At 39.0% G+C, this 17,758-nt stretch overlaps 1 protein-coding gene across 1 annotated transcript; it reads left to right on the top strand.

Moving 5' to 3' along the window:
- Nucleotides 1-11,715: 11,715 nt before the first annotated feature.
- On the top strand, nucleotides 11,716-16,882 carry apold1.S (apolipoprotein L domain containing 1 S homeolog). The gene is made up of 2 exons (XM_018261154.2): nucleotides 11,716-11,918; nucleotides 14,893-16,882. The coding sequence occupies exon 2, from the start codon at nucleotides 14,907-14,909 to the stop codon at nucleotides 15,573-15,575; it is 669 nt and encodes a 222-aa protein (XP_018116643.1). The 5' UTR covers nucleotides 11,716-11,918; nucleotides 14,893-14,906; the 3' UTR covers nucleotides 15,576-16,882.
- The last annotated feature ends 876 nt before the right edge of the window (nucleotides 16,883-17,758 follow it).

The following is a 17,758-nucleotide window of genomic DNA, read 5'->3' as shown; positions in this document are numbered from 1 at the left end:
TATATTTAACATACCCGGCTGTATTTTAGTTGGAGTGCATCTAACATTGTTTGGTGCTCTTTGTTTCTCAAGAATAGAAGCTTCTTTATAAAAAAAAAAAAGTCATAATAAAAGTCTTCTGAATTGCATTGCTTTTAAAGAAATCTTCTCCAGTAAAACAAGATTGTTTTACAATGTATTTTTTTTGTAAACCTTTACTAACCTCAGAGTCTTGAAGGAAACGTAAAGAAATAAAAAATAAATTTCTAATTTATCAGAATGTTCTTTCATGCATTTTTCAAATCAGGTCAATTTCTTCTTTGGGTTGAATTGATAGATTGAATTTCTTTGAGATTGAAAAAAGACCATCAAATTCAACCCCTCCAAATGAAACCTAGCATCCATAAATACACACACTCATACTGACCAATCTATAAACTCAAATAAACCTTCTATACAGGTATGGGACCTGTTATCCAGAATGCTTGGGACATGGAGCTATCCGGATAACGGATCTTTCCATAATTTGGATCTTCATACCTTAAGTCTAAAGAAAATCATTTAAACCCAATAGGCTGGTTCTGCTTCCAATAAGGATTAATTATATCTTAGTTTGGATCAAGTACAAGGTACTATTTTATTATGACAGAGAAAAAGGAAATCATTTTTAAAATTTTGGATTATTTGATTATAATAGAGTCTATAGGAGGCTGCCTTTCCGTAATTCGGATCTTTCTGGATAACGGGTTTCCGTATAATGGATCCCACACCTGTTCCAATATCTATACTAACTATAGATTTTAGTTTTACAGTAGTCTTGGATATTATGCTTGTCCAAGAAATCATTCAAGCCATTCTTAAAAGCATCTTGATGTCTCATTCAGATAATCCTACAATTTATACAGTTTTAATAATTTCCAAAACAATTTCATCAATTTCTGTTGTGATAATTAACTTTCAGTTTTTGTCATCTCTGCATACTTTGCCTTTAGCTCTCTTCCATACCTCCAGAGGGATGTTTATTTAAGTCCAAATGTCAAAAACTCAAAAAAATATAGTTTTTGTAGTATAAAATCTGAATTTTTAGTGGAAAAAATACTCAAATTTTTCAAGATTTATTATACCCCAAGGATGGAAAAAGTCTGAATCTGCAAATCTGGCATCTCAGACCTGCCAAGGTTTTATATAAGTCAATGGGAGAGGTCCCTATCTATTTGTAAGTTTCTGTGGTCTGCGCTGGAATGAGTCAGAAAATCCGACTATTTCTGACTTTTTGGGCAAAACGCTGAAAAATTCTGGCTTTTCAGGAAAAAGTCCGAAAAAATCAAGCAGTCTGTGGGGAAAAATGCAGAAAAATCCTACAATTCGGATTTTTGTTCGATTTTATCGAGTTTGTCCCCAATCCGATTAAATAGTGCTTTTTTAATAATAAATAAGGTTAAATCTTGGATTCTAGTTTGGTCTGACTATTTTTATTTAAATACTCAGAAAATTTTGGATTTTAATAAATAAGGGCCCCCCACTGTTTTTATATATTTACCACTCTGCTGGTCATGACTCCTACAGAATTTATTTTATTCAAAATATCATTCCAAATCTGTTTCTTTGAGAGTACAGAAGTTTTCAGAGCTAGGTCACCCTATACTCACCTTTTTGTCAACCTTACATAGTTTCATAGTTACATAGTTAAATTGGGTTGAAAAAAAGACAACGTCCATCAAGTTCAAACCCCTCCAAATGAAAACCCAGCATCCATACACACACCCCTCGCTACTTTCACATAAATTATATATACCCATACCTATACTAACTATAGAGTTTAGTATCACAATAGCCTTTAATTTTATGTCTGTCCAAAAAATCATCCAATCCATTCTTAAAGGGATCTTGTCATCGGAAAACATGTTTTTTTTCAAAACGCATCAGTTAATAGTGCTACTCCAGCAGAATTCTGCACTGAAATCCATTTCTCAAAAGTGCAAACAGATTTTTTTATATTCAATTTTGAAATCTGACATGGGGCTAGACATTTTGTCAATTTCCCAGCTGCCCCTGGTCATGTGACTTGTGTCTGCACTTTAGGAGAGAAATGCTTTCTGGCAGGCTGCTGTTTTTCCTTCTCAATGTAACTGAATGTGTCTCGGTGGGACATGGGTTTTTACTATTGAGTGTTGTTCTTAGATCTACAAGGCAGCTGTTATCTTGTGTTAGAGAGCTGCTATCTGGTTACCTTCCCATTGTTCTTTTGTTTGGCTGCTGGGGGGGGGAAAGGAGGGGGTGATCTCACTCCAACTTGCAGTACAGCAGTAAAGAGTGATTGAAGTTTATTAGAGCACAAGTCACATGACTTGGGGCAGCTGGGAAATTGACAATATGTCTAGCCCCATGTCAAATTTCAAAACTGAATATAAAAAAATCTGTTTGCTCTTTTGAGAAATGGTTTTCAGTGCAGAATTCTGCTGGATCAGCACTATTAACTGATTCATTTTGAAAAAAAAAAAATTCCCATGACAGTATCCCTTTAAAGGTCCTTCCTTAGGTCTACTAGAAAATCATGTAGACATTATATAAACTCAATACTCTGGTTTTGTTTCCAATACAGTTTTTGTTATTGAATCAGGAACATTTGAATTTGCTAAAGCAACACCAGATGGAGCCAAAACTCAATAACATGAGTTATGAGAAGTGCAAAAATAAAAACGTGGATAATACAGTGAAGAAATAAACATATGGGAACAAGGAGTCAGTGGCTGCTTTACATTTTTATAGGACCAAGGTTCAAATCACTAAAATTTAGCATCAAAATTCACAGCAAACAACTGCACAAATTTTAATTTAAAAGAGATTTAGGGCAAATTCACTAAATCGCGAAGCAGCTAACGCTAGCACAAATTCGCCAGCGTGACGTCATTTCGTTACTTTGCCAATTTACTAACGGGTGCTGGCTGTAAATTCACTAGCGAAGTGGACCTACTCTAGCGCTACTTCGAACCCTTACGCCAGGTGAAGTTGTGCTATGGCAAAGGGACGTAACTACGCTAATTCACTAACTTGCGCATTTTACTGAACGTTACCTCTTGCACCAGACTTGCCTTCGCCACCTCAGACCAGGCGAAGTGCAATATAGTAGATAGGGATTGCTTCAAAAAAAGTTGAAACTTTTTCCAAGTCCCAAAAAACGCTGGAGTGATAGGCTGAAAAAGATCGTAATTTTTTTGGGGGGTACCCTCCTTCCCCCCTACATTTCCTAACATAAGGCACCTAAACTATACAGAGGGCACATGTGTAGGGCAAAATAACAACTCTTTTATTTTATGAAGCTTTCCCAGGCTTGTGTAGTGTAATGTATTTGCTGCTACTTATACATCCAATGTTCTTTAACTTGGCGCTGTATGCAAATTAGGCATCGCTAGCGTAACTTCGATTTGCTTGACGAATGAACGCTAGCGCAACTTTACTACCTTTCGCCTCCCTGAGCGCAACTTTGGATTTAAGTGAATTAGCGGCGCCCTTGCGAAACGTCACCTGGCTAGGTGCGGCGAAGCCAATGCTGGCGCAACTTCGGAGGTAAGTAAATTTTCCCCATAGATCATATTCCTGATTCAGGCCCTATTGATATAGGCAATTATCTTCCCTCTTTTTGTAAAAAGTTTAAAAAATGAGGTTTTTTTTAAGTCCTATACATTTTGGCTCTTTCAGGAAGAGGCCTGATCTTGTTTTCCTGTTCTTCCTAACACAGTAACACGGTTTGTGAGCTTGAAAAATGACATCAGCCTTCCAATTTCCTCTCAAGGTTTCTTTCACAATGGAATTAGCGCTGTGGGACTCCTGTCACACACCGAATGTGCTTTCTAATAATAACTAACAAGCCAGATAAATCACACTGAGCAATTCAGGGCAGTCCAGAAAGTGAGAATGTGCCTGCAATGGAACATGTCTGCGTAATGTATAATTATTATTATCACCATTATTATGTTTTAATTTCAATAAAATAGATTTTATACATATCAAACATCTGCATTTTAAAGGAGAAGGAAAGGCCTATTTCTTGAATACTTACTTGAAATTCCGGGCCGGTGCTCATATGAGCAGAAAACTGCAACGGCCCAGGGGTTCTTCCAGGGAGCACCACGGAGCGATTGTCTTCCTTCTTCTTCTTTCTTTGGGGCACATTTACTAAAGGGGGAAGTGACTAATGCTGGCGATGACATCATTTGTTACTTCGTCGATTTACTAATGGACGCAGGCGTCACTTCGCTAGCGAAGGAGACAGACGCTAGTGTTGCTTCACACTCTAACGCCAGACGAATTTTCACTCTGGCGAATGGACGTAACTCACTCGTAAATTTACTAAGATGTGGATTTTACTGAACGTTACCTCTTTCGCCATACTTGCCTTCACCAGCTCAGACCAGGCGAAGTGCAATGGTGTGCATAGATCTTCCTCAATTTTTAATGGAAACAACAAAGTCCCAAAAAAGTCTGGCTTATTTTCCTTTTTTAGAGTGATAGCCTGCAAAAGTCCTTAAAAAATTTTTTGCGGGTTCCCCCATACATTTGGGGGTTCCCCCATACATTTTCTGATGTATCCGGGTAACCGGGTTCCCCCATACATTTTCTAACATATGGAACACAAACTATACAGTGGGCTCATGTGTAGGGCATTATAACAACTAAATTTTCTTTATTAAGGTTCCCTGGACTTGTGTAATGTAATGTATTTGCTGCAACATATACGTCCATTAAACTTTATAATTTCCCACTGTATACAAATTAGCCTGAGCGAAGACCTCTAATGAAGTTGCGCTAGGCATAATTGAATACTATTCGCTTTGATTGCCGAAGTAATGCTAGCGAATATTCGCCAGCGCTCAACGCCATGGACGCAACTTTGCATTTTAGTAAATTAGCGTTGTCTGGGCGAATTTTCGCCTGGCGAAGTGTAGCAATGTGTGCGAAGCTGTCACTGGTGAAATTTCGCAGGTAAGGGAATTTGCCCCTTTGAATTTCCCGGGGTAGAGTATGCGCAGTAGAACAAAATAGCCGACTTCTTTCCTAAAGGTCGGCTGTTCACGGTACTGCGCATGCACATCTGGGAGAAGAAAGAAGTGGAAGCTGATTACTCCGTGGTGCTCTGCGGAAGAACCCCCAGACTGATGCAGTTTTCTGCTGATAGGAGCACTGGCCTGGGGTTTCAGGTAAGTATATGCAATCACTTGGGGGTGCCTAACTTTTGTCACCACCAAGTAAATACAGATTTTCCTTCTCCTTTAAGTGCTATGAATATTAAACCCATTATCAAAAATAAAAAAAGTTGTTTACTTTCACTACTGCAGTTGCACCCATGCAAATTTCCCCGAAGTTAGTTGAATGTATAACCCCATTCATTAAAAAAAGGTACTTGAGACAAAGGCTGCAGTTCAGTATAGTTGCCCTTGGCATTGATCAGCCATCCTACCTCCTGTTCTGAATGAAATACACTTGTGCCTATGGACACAGGGCCTGAGGGGATTCCCAAAGTGGTCTGTGTCAATCACAGCAGTGCAGTTGCGCTGAAATTATAGGGTGCACATGTCACTCACACCATGAATCCCGGAAAAGATGCCAAGTGAACCGAGCAACGAGCTGTCGGCAAATTTGTACATTGGCCACACTTGTGTCAGGCTCAACTCTCCCTGTTGAGTGCAAAACACTGGAATTCTGGGGAACTCTGCATTATAGGGAAAAAACATACCAATTATGCTTGAAATTTTGTATTTTTAAAGCTTTGTAAATCTGTAGCCAATGAGTCCAAACAATTAATATATGCCTTTTCTGATACTTAGTTGTATAGTATGCTTTGGTTAAAAATTGTTCCCTGGCTGCTATAGGAGGTTGCTTGGTTTTAGCAATAAGCACTCATTCTCCTAGCCATTAGCTTTGATTTGCACAGCAAAATAAGGGCAATTGCTTCCAATTCACTTGATGTAAGTCAGTTTTGTCAATGGGTGCAACCACTATGGGAACCTGTGCATTACTACCAGGCACTCACCACAGATTGCTAGGAGCATGATTTAACTTTTCGAATAGTGTCAGTCTGTACCCATTGTAGTACTTTGCACTGCAGTTTGAGTTCAATCATAAATAACCCCATGTGTTCTTTTATCACGCCTGGTATTGTAATGATCAGCCTGCTGCTGAAAAATGCAACAAGTGGTACTTAAAGCTTATAGGTAAGCACTTGAATTCTATTATCTCACCCTAATATTTAGCATTTTTTCAGCTTAGACCTATCTCCTCTGGCTGTCCCGTAGACTTACTCAGATCACAGGGAACTGGACTCTCGCTGTCTGTTAAACTCTGCCAGGTGTTGAAACCATAATCACTTGGTTAATGGCTGCCTGCATTTACCACTGGGCCAGGAGAACAACCAGCAGTATTGTTGGTGATTCTGATTCCTTCAGCTGTCTTTCTTGGGACATCCCTACAGCCTTGTCCCCCAGCTCTAGATTTTTATTACTCTCACAATCTCTTAGCCCAGCCTGGTCCTGGCCCTGTCCTGACCCAACTCTGCCTTGTTCCTGCTCTGCTTTATCCCTAACCCCTTGCCAAGTTCCTTATTGCTCCAAAAAAGCTCTTGCCTGAAGGACTCAGCACCCTTCTATTCATGCATTAGGAATTTCCCCTTTAATCCCAACACAAATATAGGTACATTTTACTAAAAGGTATGTGGGGTCTTAGCCGCTATGACCTACCCCCACCATACAGTTTGGCAGACATTAAAAAAGGTGCAGAGCACTCCCTAATTGAAGCATACAATATATATGTATATATATAAAAACCTTGTTTAATCACATGAACACTTAACACTAAATAAATGGCTAAAGTACATACAAATAATAATCACAATTACTAATATTGGCAACAATACATTGATATTAGTATACCAAGTATACATATATACATATTAATATGTGATTAGGTAAACATGGGGCCCCACACATACAACCACATCTCTGATGTTATATTAGTACAGTGGCCAATGCTACACAGTCAACACTGCTTCAACAAACAGTGATCAGTTGCACAGTGATGGCCTTTTATCCAGAATGCTGGGGACCTGGGGCTTTCCGGATAATGGATCCTTATGTAATTTGGATCTAGTAGAAAATTATGTAAACAATAAATAAATAATAATTTTTATAATTTTTAAACATTTGGATTATTTGGATAAAATGGAGTCTATGGGAGACAACCTTTCCGTAATTTGGAGCTTTCTGGATAATGGGTTACCGGATAACAGATCCCATTCCTGAACATGCTTCACCGTCTCAACTAATCACAAGTGTAAACCTACATTGATCAACCTATATTTAAGTGTTAGGGGATTGAATAGTTTCAGGTGTGACATATTCTTACTGGTGATGCTTTGGTATAAATAGCACAATAGCAAATAAAAGAATACAAAAAGATAAAGATATGGAGCGGTAACAAACCAAAAATTGACCAAGGCATACTGTATTCTTATAGAGTGACACAAGTGACATGAATTGTATGATTTGTATACTACAGCTGTCTCTTATTCCAACGCACAGAAAGGGCACGTAGCCCAATAAAGTCATCACACCATGCAGAATACATTCCATGGTTACTCAAGTCATTGGTAGGGTGTGGAAAAAATGCAGCACCTTCTGCTTTAAGGTAATGGCCCTATACCTGGCCACTGTCCCTTATTGATGCTGAGCAAATCAAAGCTAATGGCTAGGAGAATAATTTAGGGAAGGGGTCTTTTGGACCCCCTTTTCTCTAAAAATGGCTTCATAAAAGAGAATAATAAATATAATTATTATATATATATAAAAGCATTATGGGTCCCATGCATAGTTATACATTTAGCTGTGCAGATGTAGATGTAATATATTATATAATATTGTATTTACCAGTCAAGTAAACAGAAGATATGCCCTATAAACAGGGATATATTTTTTTCTTTAAAATTAAGTCAAACACACACAAAAGCTTATGTATGGCAGGCAGGGCGTGCCTCATATAAAAATTCAGTGGAATTCCTTCTGTCCTTTTGGTATGAGCTATTTGGAGTGCTTGTTTGAGATCTGAGATCTTGCACACTTGCTTCTGTGCCTGATACTTTCTCCAATGGAATGTACATTAGAATGCAAGGATTTTACACACCATCCCAATTGTAACACTATTGTTATTGTATGCCACAGAATTTTCATGATACCTAATAATATTATTTTGTAAGTATTAATACTTTATTTCGCTTGGAATTCTGAATTGCTACACTTGTAGGTTCCAGTGTGTTTGTGAAAGTGTCATGGGGTGACTGCTCAGGGTTATTTTAGAACCTTACTGATGGTCCCTATGTAAATCATCATAAATGGAGTTAAAGTAAATGGGCTGCATGATAATGGGCTAATGGACTACATACCCTATGATTCTAAAATAACCTTGAGCATTCATTCCACAGAGCCTCTCAGTAATTACCGACATCAAAAGCGTGGTGGCTCACTTAATTCTTGGTGAAAAAATTCTGCCCAATGGATTGTCTGTACAATACAAAACAAATGCCTAGCTTTTAGCATGTAAGTGCACCTCTCTCAGTACAGCACCGCCTGTGATCTTGTTGGACTGTTGCCCAGCATATTTCTCAATTTGCAAATTCTAAATCCCCACTAATCAACACGTGCATTTTGTCTTCTTTTGCAAAAGCATGTATTGTACTGTAAGTTGGAATGAACATAGTTTAGTTAATTTTATTTTTGAAAAAAGACTCCATAATAAACCAAACATTCACAGTCCAGTGAATACCCTTGGGTTGTAGAATAAACACTTATTAACAGTTGGGGGCACATTTACTAAGGGTCGAATATCGAGGGTTAATTAACCCTCGATATTCGACCCTCGAAGTAAAATCGAAGTTGAAGGATTTACCGCAAATACTTCGATCGAATGATTCGAAGGATTATTATCCATCGATCGAATGATTCGAAGGATTTTAATCCATCGATCGAAGGATTTTCCTTCGATCAGAAAAAGCTAAGAAAACTTATGGGGAAGGTCCCCATAGGCTAACATTGTAGCTCGGTGGGTTTAAAGTGCCGAAGTAGGTAGCCAAAGTTTTTTTTAAAGAGACAGTACTTCGACTAACGAATGGTCGAATAGTTGTACAATTTTTAGTTTGAATCGTTCGAGTCGAACTCGTAGTCGAAGGTCGTAGTAGCCTATTCGATGGTCGAAGTACCCAAAAAAAAACTTCGAAATTCGAAGTTTTTTTACTTCTAATCCTTCACTCGAGCTTAGTAAATGTGCCCCATAAAAGACTGTAGGTGTACAGAAACATTTGTACTTTGGCTGGCTATAGATTCAACTCCTCTTTTTATTTACCTGTCTGTCTGGTAAAATCTACCTGTAAACAAGCCCTAATGACTTCCACTACCTGGCAGGACCCCACTCTAGGCACCATTAAACTTTTCCTGTCTAGTGGTATAACTGGTAGGAGGATAATAGTTAATGCTTTTAAGAGTGGATTGGATGATTTGTTGGACAAGCATAATATCCAAGACTATTGTGATACTAAACTCTATAGTTGGTGTATGAGTATATATAGTTTATGTGAGTGTATGGAGTGTATGTCAGTGTGTGAGTGTATGGATGCTGGGTTTCATTTGGAGGGGCTGAACTTGATGTACTTTGGTCTTTTTTAACCCGATCTAACTATGTAACTATTTGTGTCCTTCTCCCCTGTGGATAGCACAGCAACCCCCAACAGATAATTAAACACCTTAGGGACCCCCTAACAAGTATTTCCAAATGCTAATAACCACCACCAGGTTCACCACCTACATGCAGAGTATGGCATGCACAGACAGAGTATGGTATGCACAGTCAGAGTAGGACAGGCAGAGTACGGCACACACTAGCAAAGTATGACACAGGGAGAGTAGGACAGGCAGAGTATGGCACACACAGGCAGAGTATGACACAGGGAGAGTAGGACAGGCAGAGTATGAAACAGGGAGAGTAGGATAGGCAGAGTATGGCACCCACAGGCAGAGTAGAGCACACACAAGCAGCATCTTGCACACACAGGCAGAGTAGGACATACACAGGCAGAGTATGGCACACACAGGCAGAGTAGGGCACACATATGCAGAGTATGACACAGGGAGAGTAGGATAGGCAGAGAATGGCACCCACAGGCAAAGTAGGGCACACACAAGCAGCGTCTTGCACACACAGGCAGAGTAGGATACACGGAGAGTAGGAGACAGGCAGAGTATCGCACACACAGGCAGAGTATGGCACACACAGGCAGAGTAGGGCACACACAGGCAAAGTAGGGCACACACAGGCAGAGTAGGACACACATAAACAGAGTAGGGCACACACAGACAGAGTAAGACACACACAGGCAAAGTAGGACACACACAGGTAAAGTATGGCACACCAGGTAGAATGGAAAACTTATCAGGACCACTCTAGTATGAACAGTATGTAGTGTACAATGTACAATGACACAATGCCAGTTCCAGATTTTGACATGCCCCTCCCATCAATCTTACGAATTCCCGATTTCTGATGATTTTCCACAATTTTCTGGTAAAAATCTGATGCACGTTTATTTGCTTTCGCTGACATCACGTAAGCTAGCAACAAACCCAGAAAAATTTCAGTTGCACGTAACCCCCAGAAAGTTGACATCTCTGGAATAACCAAAAGGTAAGAGAAGGCAGTAGGCAAATAGCAGAGTCTGGAAAATAGAATTTCAGTACAGGTATGGGACCTGTTATCCAGAATGCTCTGGACCTGGAGTATTCCAGATACTAGGCATGTCAAAATCTGGCACTGGCATTATGTCATTGTGCATAGTACAATACATACTGTTCATACTATGGTCTTTCCATAATTCTTACTTTAAGTCTACTAGAAAATCATATGAACATTAAATAAACCAAATAGGCTGTTTTTACCTCCAATATGGATTGATTAAATCTTAGTTGAGATCAAGTACAAGGTACTGTTTTATTATTACAGAGAAAAAGGAAATCACTTTTTAAAATTTGGATTATTCGAATAAAATGGAGTCTATGGAAGACAGCCTTTACGCAATTCGGAGCTTTCTGGATAACGGGTTTCCAGATAATGGATCCCATAACTGTACCAGTAAACCCATAGGTTCAAAAGCTCATTAACTAAAGGTAGCCATACACAATAAGATCCCCCCATTTGGTGAGGTCGACAAACTAGCGGATCTTTCCCTGATATGCCAACCAACGGCAGGGAGATATCATTAAGCACTAGGGCCGAACAATCAGATTACAAAGAAGAGTATGGGCACTGACAGGTCATAGGACAACATCAACTAGCCGATGAGGTCCTTGATCGCAGGAAAAATCAAACCTGCCGGATGGATATTTTGGTCTGGTATCGATCAGGGAGAACTGTCGGAAGCCCCACACACAGGCAGATAATCTTTAATCTGCCCATGTAAAGCCTCCTTCATATAACAATGGCATTACTAGCAATAGCAAAACTGTGTTGGCACCCCCATGCCTCTTTTCCTATGTGTTGGCTTTCTCTGGTTTAGTCCTGTTTCATGTGGAATTGTTATTGCTGCACAGTCAGCAATCACACCTAAATCTTCCTATCAAATAATGCTGCACACAAACAAACTGTTCCTTTACTGTAACTTGCCAGAGTACAATGTGTGACTCCCTCTGTGCTGAGCTGGACGCCCGTATCCATGCATGTCATTTCCTGGCTCTCCAGCTACTGAACAAAAGAAGGGCATGGATAAAAGGAAATGACCTCTTACTGGCTGATGTCATTGAAACACTCCAGGGATCTGGCACATCTATAAATACTAAAGGGACACTATTTGGGGACTGTCAGGCACACTCTCAAGCCAGAAGACTTTCAACAGTCGCAGAGAAAGGGTAAGTCATTCTGCTGTAGTTATCAAGTAGTGCAATTCATTTATAAAGCAAGAGGAATGGGCCTGATGGCTACAATTTGTGTGCATTGTTTCCATGCAGGCTTAAATGTTGAAGGACAAGGAAGTGGATATCCTTGAAGCGCCTGTAAAGCGTGCCCTTGATTTTATATATTTATCTCGTTATTTCCATATTTGCCAAATCCCTGTAAGTGTAACAGCTGCAGATCACTAGGGTGATTTGAACCTATTCATAGTTTGCCAACTATTCACTTCAGCCATTTGGCATAAAGTAGAATAAGGATATAAAACACGATCAGCTGATCTGTCACATCTTAACATAAAGGAGAACGCTTCTCTAAACTAGAAATTAGATTAAGTATTATTATTATTATTATTAATCAAGTGCAATGGAAGGTGTGTATATTGAATTTATAGATTACATAGGTGCATGTTTGTGTGTATTTCAATTTCAATATTTGTTTAAGAAAAATGTCTTCTTCTAAATGTTTAGCAGAAGTGGGGCACAATAACTTCTGGATACACCACTTTGTGAATAGGTGCAGGTGTCTGTCCACTCTGCTATAGTACAGGTATGGGATCTATTATCCAGAATGCTCTGGACCTGAGCTTTCCCGGATAATGGCTCTCTCCATAATTTGAATCACCATGCCTTAAATCTACTAAAAAAACATCTAAAGAATAATTAAATCCAATATGCTGGTTTTACTTCCAATAAGGATTAATTATATCTTACTTAGGATCAAGTACAAGGTAATACATTTTTATTACTGACAAAATGGAAATCATTTTTTAATGAATTATTTGATTAAAATGGAGTCTAAGGGAAATGTCCTTCTCATTATTTGGAGCTTTCTGGCAAACAGGTTTCCAGATAACGGATCCCATACCTATATGTTCATTGCTACATGCTGCTTTATAAAGCTCACTGTTTTTGGAGAGGACCACACTGTGTATAGTCATTTATTCCTAATTTTCCAATGTTATTACTGATGATAAATTATACAAATGAAAAACTGGAGAATTATTCTTTCCCTGGAAGAGGTGTCCTAAAACCCATTCAAAGCTTAAAAGTCTTAAGTCTAGCTTGGCTTGTTAGAATTTAATCGAGTCTGCAGGACAGTCAGCTTTGAGACTCTATTTTAGGTTACCATTTAACGTGCATAGGAATTGGGTTTTAAAGAATCTAGGACTGGAGCATTATCTTCCTTATGACATGGGGTTAAAATATATATGTATCGGATCCCTTATCCAGAAACCCATTATCCAGCTCCTAATTACAGGAAGGCCATCTACCATAGACTCCATTATAAGCAAACAATTCTAATGAAAAATATTTAATTTTTCTCTGTAATAATAAAACAGTACCTTGTACTTGAGCCCAACTATGATATAATTAATCCTTATTGGTGGCAAAAAAAAGTCCTATTGGAGTATGAAGATCCAAATTATGGAAAACCCCAGGTAGTGAGCATTTTGGATAATATGTCCTATACCTCTATCATATCTACCTATACCTCTATCTATCATAGCTTTGAACAACTGTCTACTGGAAATAGAATAAAGTAGATAACTGGGTGTTTTGTGTTACTGAACTGGTGCAAATTTCCCCCAGGTTATTGCTTCATGTATACTTTAAGCAACCCTACAAGTAATCACACTGTACAGGACCTGAAACCTTACAAATACCTTCCATATCTAACTTGTTTCTATCACAGGAGCACCTTTAGTCATCAGCTTATTGGCCAATGTATGGGGCCTGTTAGGCTGATAACTGTCTGGGAATTGGTCAGCATTCTATGAGGCAGGTTAGAAAATCACATAAGACAAGAACCATATCTGCAGTCCTATCCGGAACCTATACACCCAAGAAACTGCTACCCTTTACAGTAGTGGAGGATGCATTCACTTGGGCACAGGGGGCTACTATTGTCATGCTGCAAGAAAAATACTAGCACAATGAGAAAGAACATGCTGTGTTATGCCTAGAAAAACAAATGTTTTGCTTCTATTTTTTCCATCACAATACGAAAGACATCAAATATAGCAAGTGGAGTAAGATATCCAGTATAATTGCACCTTTGATCTTACATCCTCTCAGCTCTGAACATTTGTAGGAATGTTTTGCTTTTTCGGTCTTACAATTTAATCTAACACGGAAAAACAAATTGCTGGACTTTTATCTTTATTATTTGATCTATAATAAGCCATCAATATGAGTTAAAAATACATTTTGAAAGCTACAAGCGGCAGACGCGTGTATGGTTTCCTTCCTCCCTTACTACTATTGAAGTCTCAGCTAATATAAATAGGCACCTGTTTCACTCACATTTAACACACGCTTAGAATCAAGTGTTGATTTACAAGGAATTTGTATAAAGCATGTGTACGCATCTATATTATTCTTGTTTGCTCACCTGCCATCCCCTGATCAGCAGTTGAGAGGCACACAAGCACATTGTACAACATAATTGCAATTAACAAGGGGAAATACAGACTTGCAAGCAACAAAAAGTGCTCAAATAAAGTTCTTTTTATCCATACTAACTATAAAACAGATATGATCCCGGTACAACATGATCCTGTGATAACAGAGATATTTGTATAAAAGGTTTCCCCTCTAGTTTTAAGATGTTGTACCCTGCTAACCATTGAAAAAATGCAGAAAATGTAAAGTTTGGTGATACCATTTATTGGCTAACTGAATAAGTGACAACTGCAAGCTTTCGGAGCACCCAAGCCTCTTTGTCCGGGTCAGTTAGCCAATAAAAGGTATCACCAAACTTTGCATTTTCTTTAAAAGTTAAACATACAGTAGGTCAGTCATGCTGCACCCAAGAGAACCTTATTAGATTCTAATATCATCAATATTAATATATTATATGTATTATACATTGAGAGCCAGAACGCCACTAACATTTTCATTATTTTAATTATTCATGTTATATTCTTTTCAGGTTCATAGTGAGCAATGGGAGAGGAATCTTTTCTTCTTCAGTTATCCGCTCAAGATTACGAGTCCATTCAATTCCTCATGGAGAAAAGGCAACACTTGCTAAAACATGCCTTAAAACTTCGCTTGGTAGTCAAACGAATGGAAAAGCTACGGAAGGTCACCACAGCAGCAAATGTGACAGGAAATTGTCTTGGTGTGACAGGTGCTCTTACTGCCATTTTGGGTTTGTCACTTAGCCCAGTCACAATGGGTACTTCACTTCTGGCTTCCACTGTGGGGCTAGTCGTGGCTGCATCTGGTGGAGTAGCTACCTTGACATCTGATCTCTCTTTGGCATTTTATAACTTCAAGGAGCTTCGGAGGGTGCAGAAGATAGCTAGCGATTTCCGTCACCAACTGAAGGAGATACTCAGTTTCCTGCAGCTCATGCGACAAAAGAAAAGTCTTAGTGGGCAAGACTTCTATGAAATATTGGGTTGTTCTGTCTCTTTGGACCGTCCTGTCTGCTTTATGGTGTTGTTTGGGGATCACGATTTCCTTGTACCTCAGTATTCTGAAGAGGCAACAAAGGTCAGCCAAGTTGTATTAAAGGCAAAAGTCCAGAGATTGGTTGAGACAATAGAGGCCTGTGTGGATGTGTTGGATGAGATTTGCCAGCACATAAGAAAGACATCCATGGAATAAGAAAATATTTATTGACTGTTCTTTAGTTAACTCATTTGGTTGAGAACTGAACCAAGATCCAATGGCAGGTGTCACTTCCTTGTTGTAGGAGGTTTGGTTTTCTCGAGGGAAGACCGCATCTCCTCTTGCATAGAGTAAATAAGCAGCTGCAGCAGGGCCCTCCATCACTGCCTCCAGGTATAGTAGATCCGCATACACATAGAGATCCGCTCATTTGGCGATGTCGCCAAACGAGCAGATCTCTCCCCTATATGCCCACTTTGAGGCGGGCGATATTTGGCTGAACCGATCATAACAAAGGGTAAACAGGCGGGAATAGATGCAGTCCGCGATCCGACGGGATTTTTACTCCTGTCTGATCCACATCTGGCGGACTTCTGGTCAGATATCAATCGGGGAAGCCCGTCGGAGGGGAGACTCGGTTTGTCGGCAGGTTTTAGCGGCCCGTGAATGGCCAAGAGTTGTACCTTAACAGCTGCTGGCATTGCTTTATATCATTTGCTGATTTTGTAGCTCATACATACAATAAGGCTAGATAAAGAAGGAAGTTCACTGGTAGTGTTGAAAATCAGTTTGACAAAAGGCAGGTAGTTATTATACAGCTAAACTAATTGAAGTAATGCATTTTATATACTTTACACAATTACACAAATTGTGATGCTACCACTATAAAATCTGTTAGCTAAATTGTCATGTAAAGTTTGGGCCAATTCTAACTTGATTGCATTATAACTCTAATATAAGTAGAAGATAACTCATTATTGTCTTACTACCATCTGGCTCTGCAATATTTCTTGACGTCCCAAGAGGAAATAAAGCAATTACAGGGCATAGTCCAGTGGGCAAAATATATAACACATTTGGGCAGATTCAATTTGAAAAGTAAATTTTGCTTTATGGTTTATCTCATGCATATTCCATTGTAGTCTGTGGGGAAATCTGAAACTCTTATCTAGAAATATTTTTTTCTTGACTAATTAAAATACAATCCATTTGAAATGTTAAATCTTAATGCATTCACTTTACTGGAAATTCTCAAGCTGGCCTTTAAAATCTTGATATAGTTGAATAATGGTGCAAAGGCCCTTGCTTAAAGGGCACCTATTGTCAAAAAAAAGTGCCTCCCCCCAGCGGAAGTGCAGGCTAATAGAGAAACAATGCTTGTTTTTTTTTTTGTTTTTTTTTAAATGCCCTTTTCTAATCCACCACTCTGGAAGGCATCTTCTGCTGGGAGCAGCCATGTTGGAACAATAAATACAGTGTCACAGCTTTCACTTGTTATGCTCATGAGCACGACATCATATAAATGTGCATAGACAAATACAAGAGTCCCCTGCACTCAACCCATTATCAATATATTTAAGACAGAGACTTTTTGTGCATACTGCTACTGAAAAATGCCTTTCCCTTTAAACAAAACAGGGAATGGGTTGAGTGCAGAAGACCTCTTGTATTTGTCTATATGTATTTTGTGGTCACAGCCTCATTGCACCCCGCCTAATGGTTTTAAAAATTTGTGGTGAGCACAACTTTCCCTTGTTTGTTATAGTTATACAGTAGCAGTGACCAGCTCCATGTTGTAGCTCCCACCCTTCCCAACTATAGTCAGGTGATCCCACTGGTGTCTAATAAAAGGGCAGCCAAGTTTGGGAGTTTTACTTTGAAAGCAGCTAGTAAGTTGCAGGTAAAACTTAGTCCCTTTGTAAAATGTATAATGAAGCAATAGAATTCTTAATGAATCAGAGGAAAAATTGAGCATAGGACCGGCCAGATATGGGATGACTTTGACGTAGTTGGCCAGCTTAAATATATTGCAATATATGGACAAACAATCCCTGTTTTGTTTAAAGGGTAAGGCATTTTTCAGTAGCAGTATGCACAAAGTTTGGTGTGCTAGTGTGCTAGTGTGCTTACAGCAAGTTTGTCACAACCTGCTTTACTTTGCAGTTTTCCCTCCGTTTGAGGGGGTGGGGTTTGATTAGTTGCACCTGAACAGACTGTATAAATAGAACCCCTGGGACTCCAGTGGAGCTTGCTCTAGTGTTAGCTTCTCTTAAGTGTTTGCTCGTTAAGTGGGGGATCTGTAAGTGGAGTTACAAACACCGGAGTTGAAAACTAAAGGAGGTTCAAACTACTGTAGGTCAAAAGTTTGTTCTAAACCCTCATTTTTTTTCTATATATTT

This window comes from Xenopus laevis, chromosome 4S (genome assembly GCF_017654675.1).
Source record: "Xenopus laevis strain J_2021 chromosome 4S, Xenopus_laevis_v10.1, whole genome shotgun sequence".
NCBI classification, from domain to species: domain Eukaryota; kingdom Metazoa; phylum Chordata; class Amphibia; order Anura; family Pipidae; genus Xenopus; species Xenopus laevis.
Note: the sequence above shows the minus strand (reverse complement) of the source record. Positions and strands in the feature narration are given on the sequence as shown.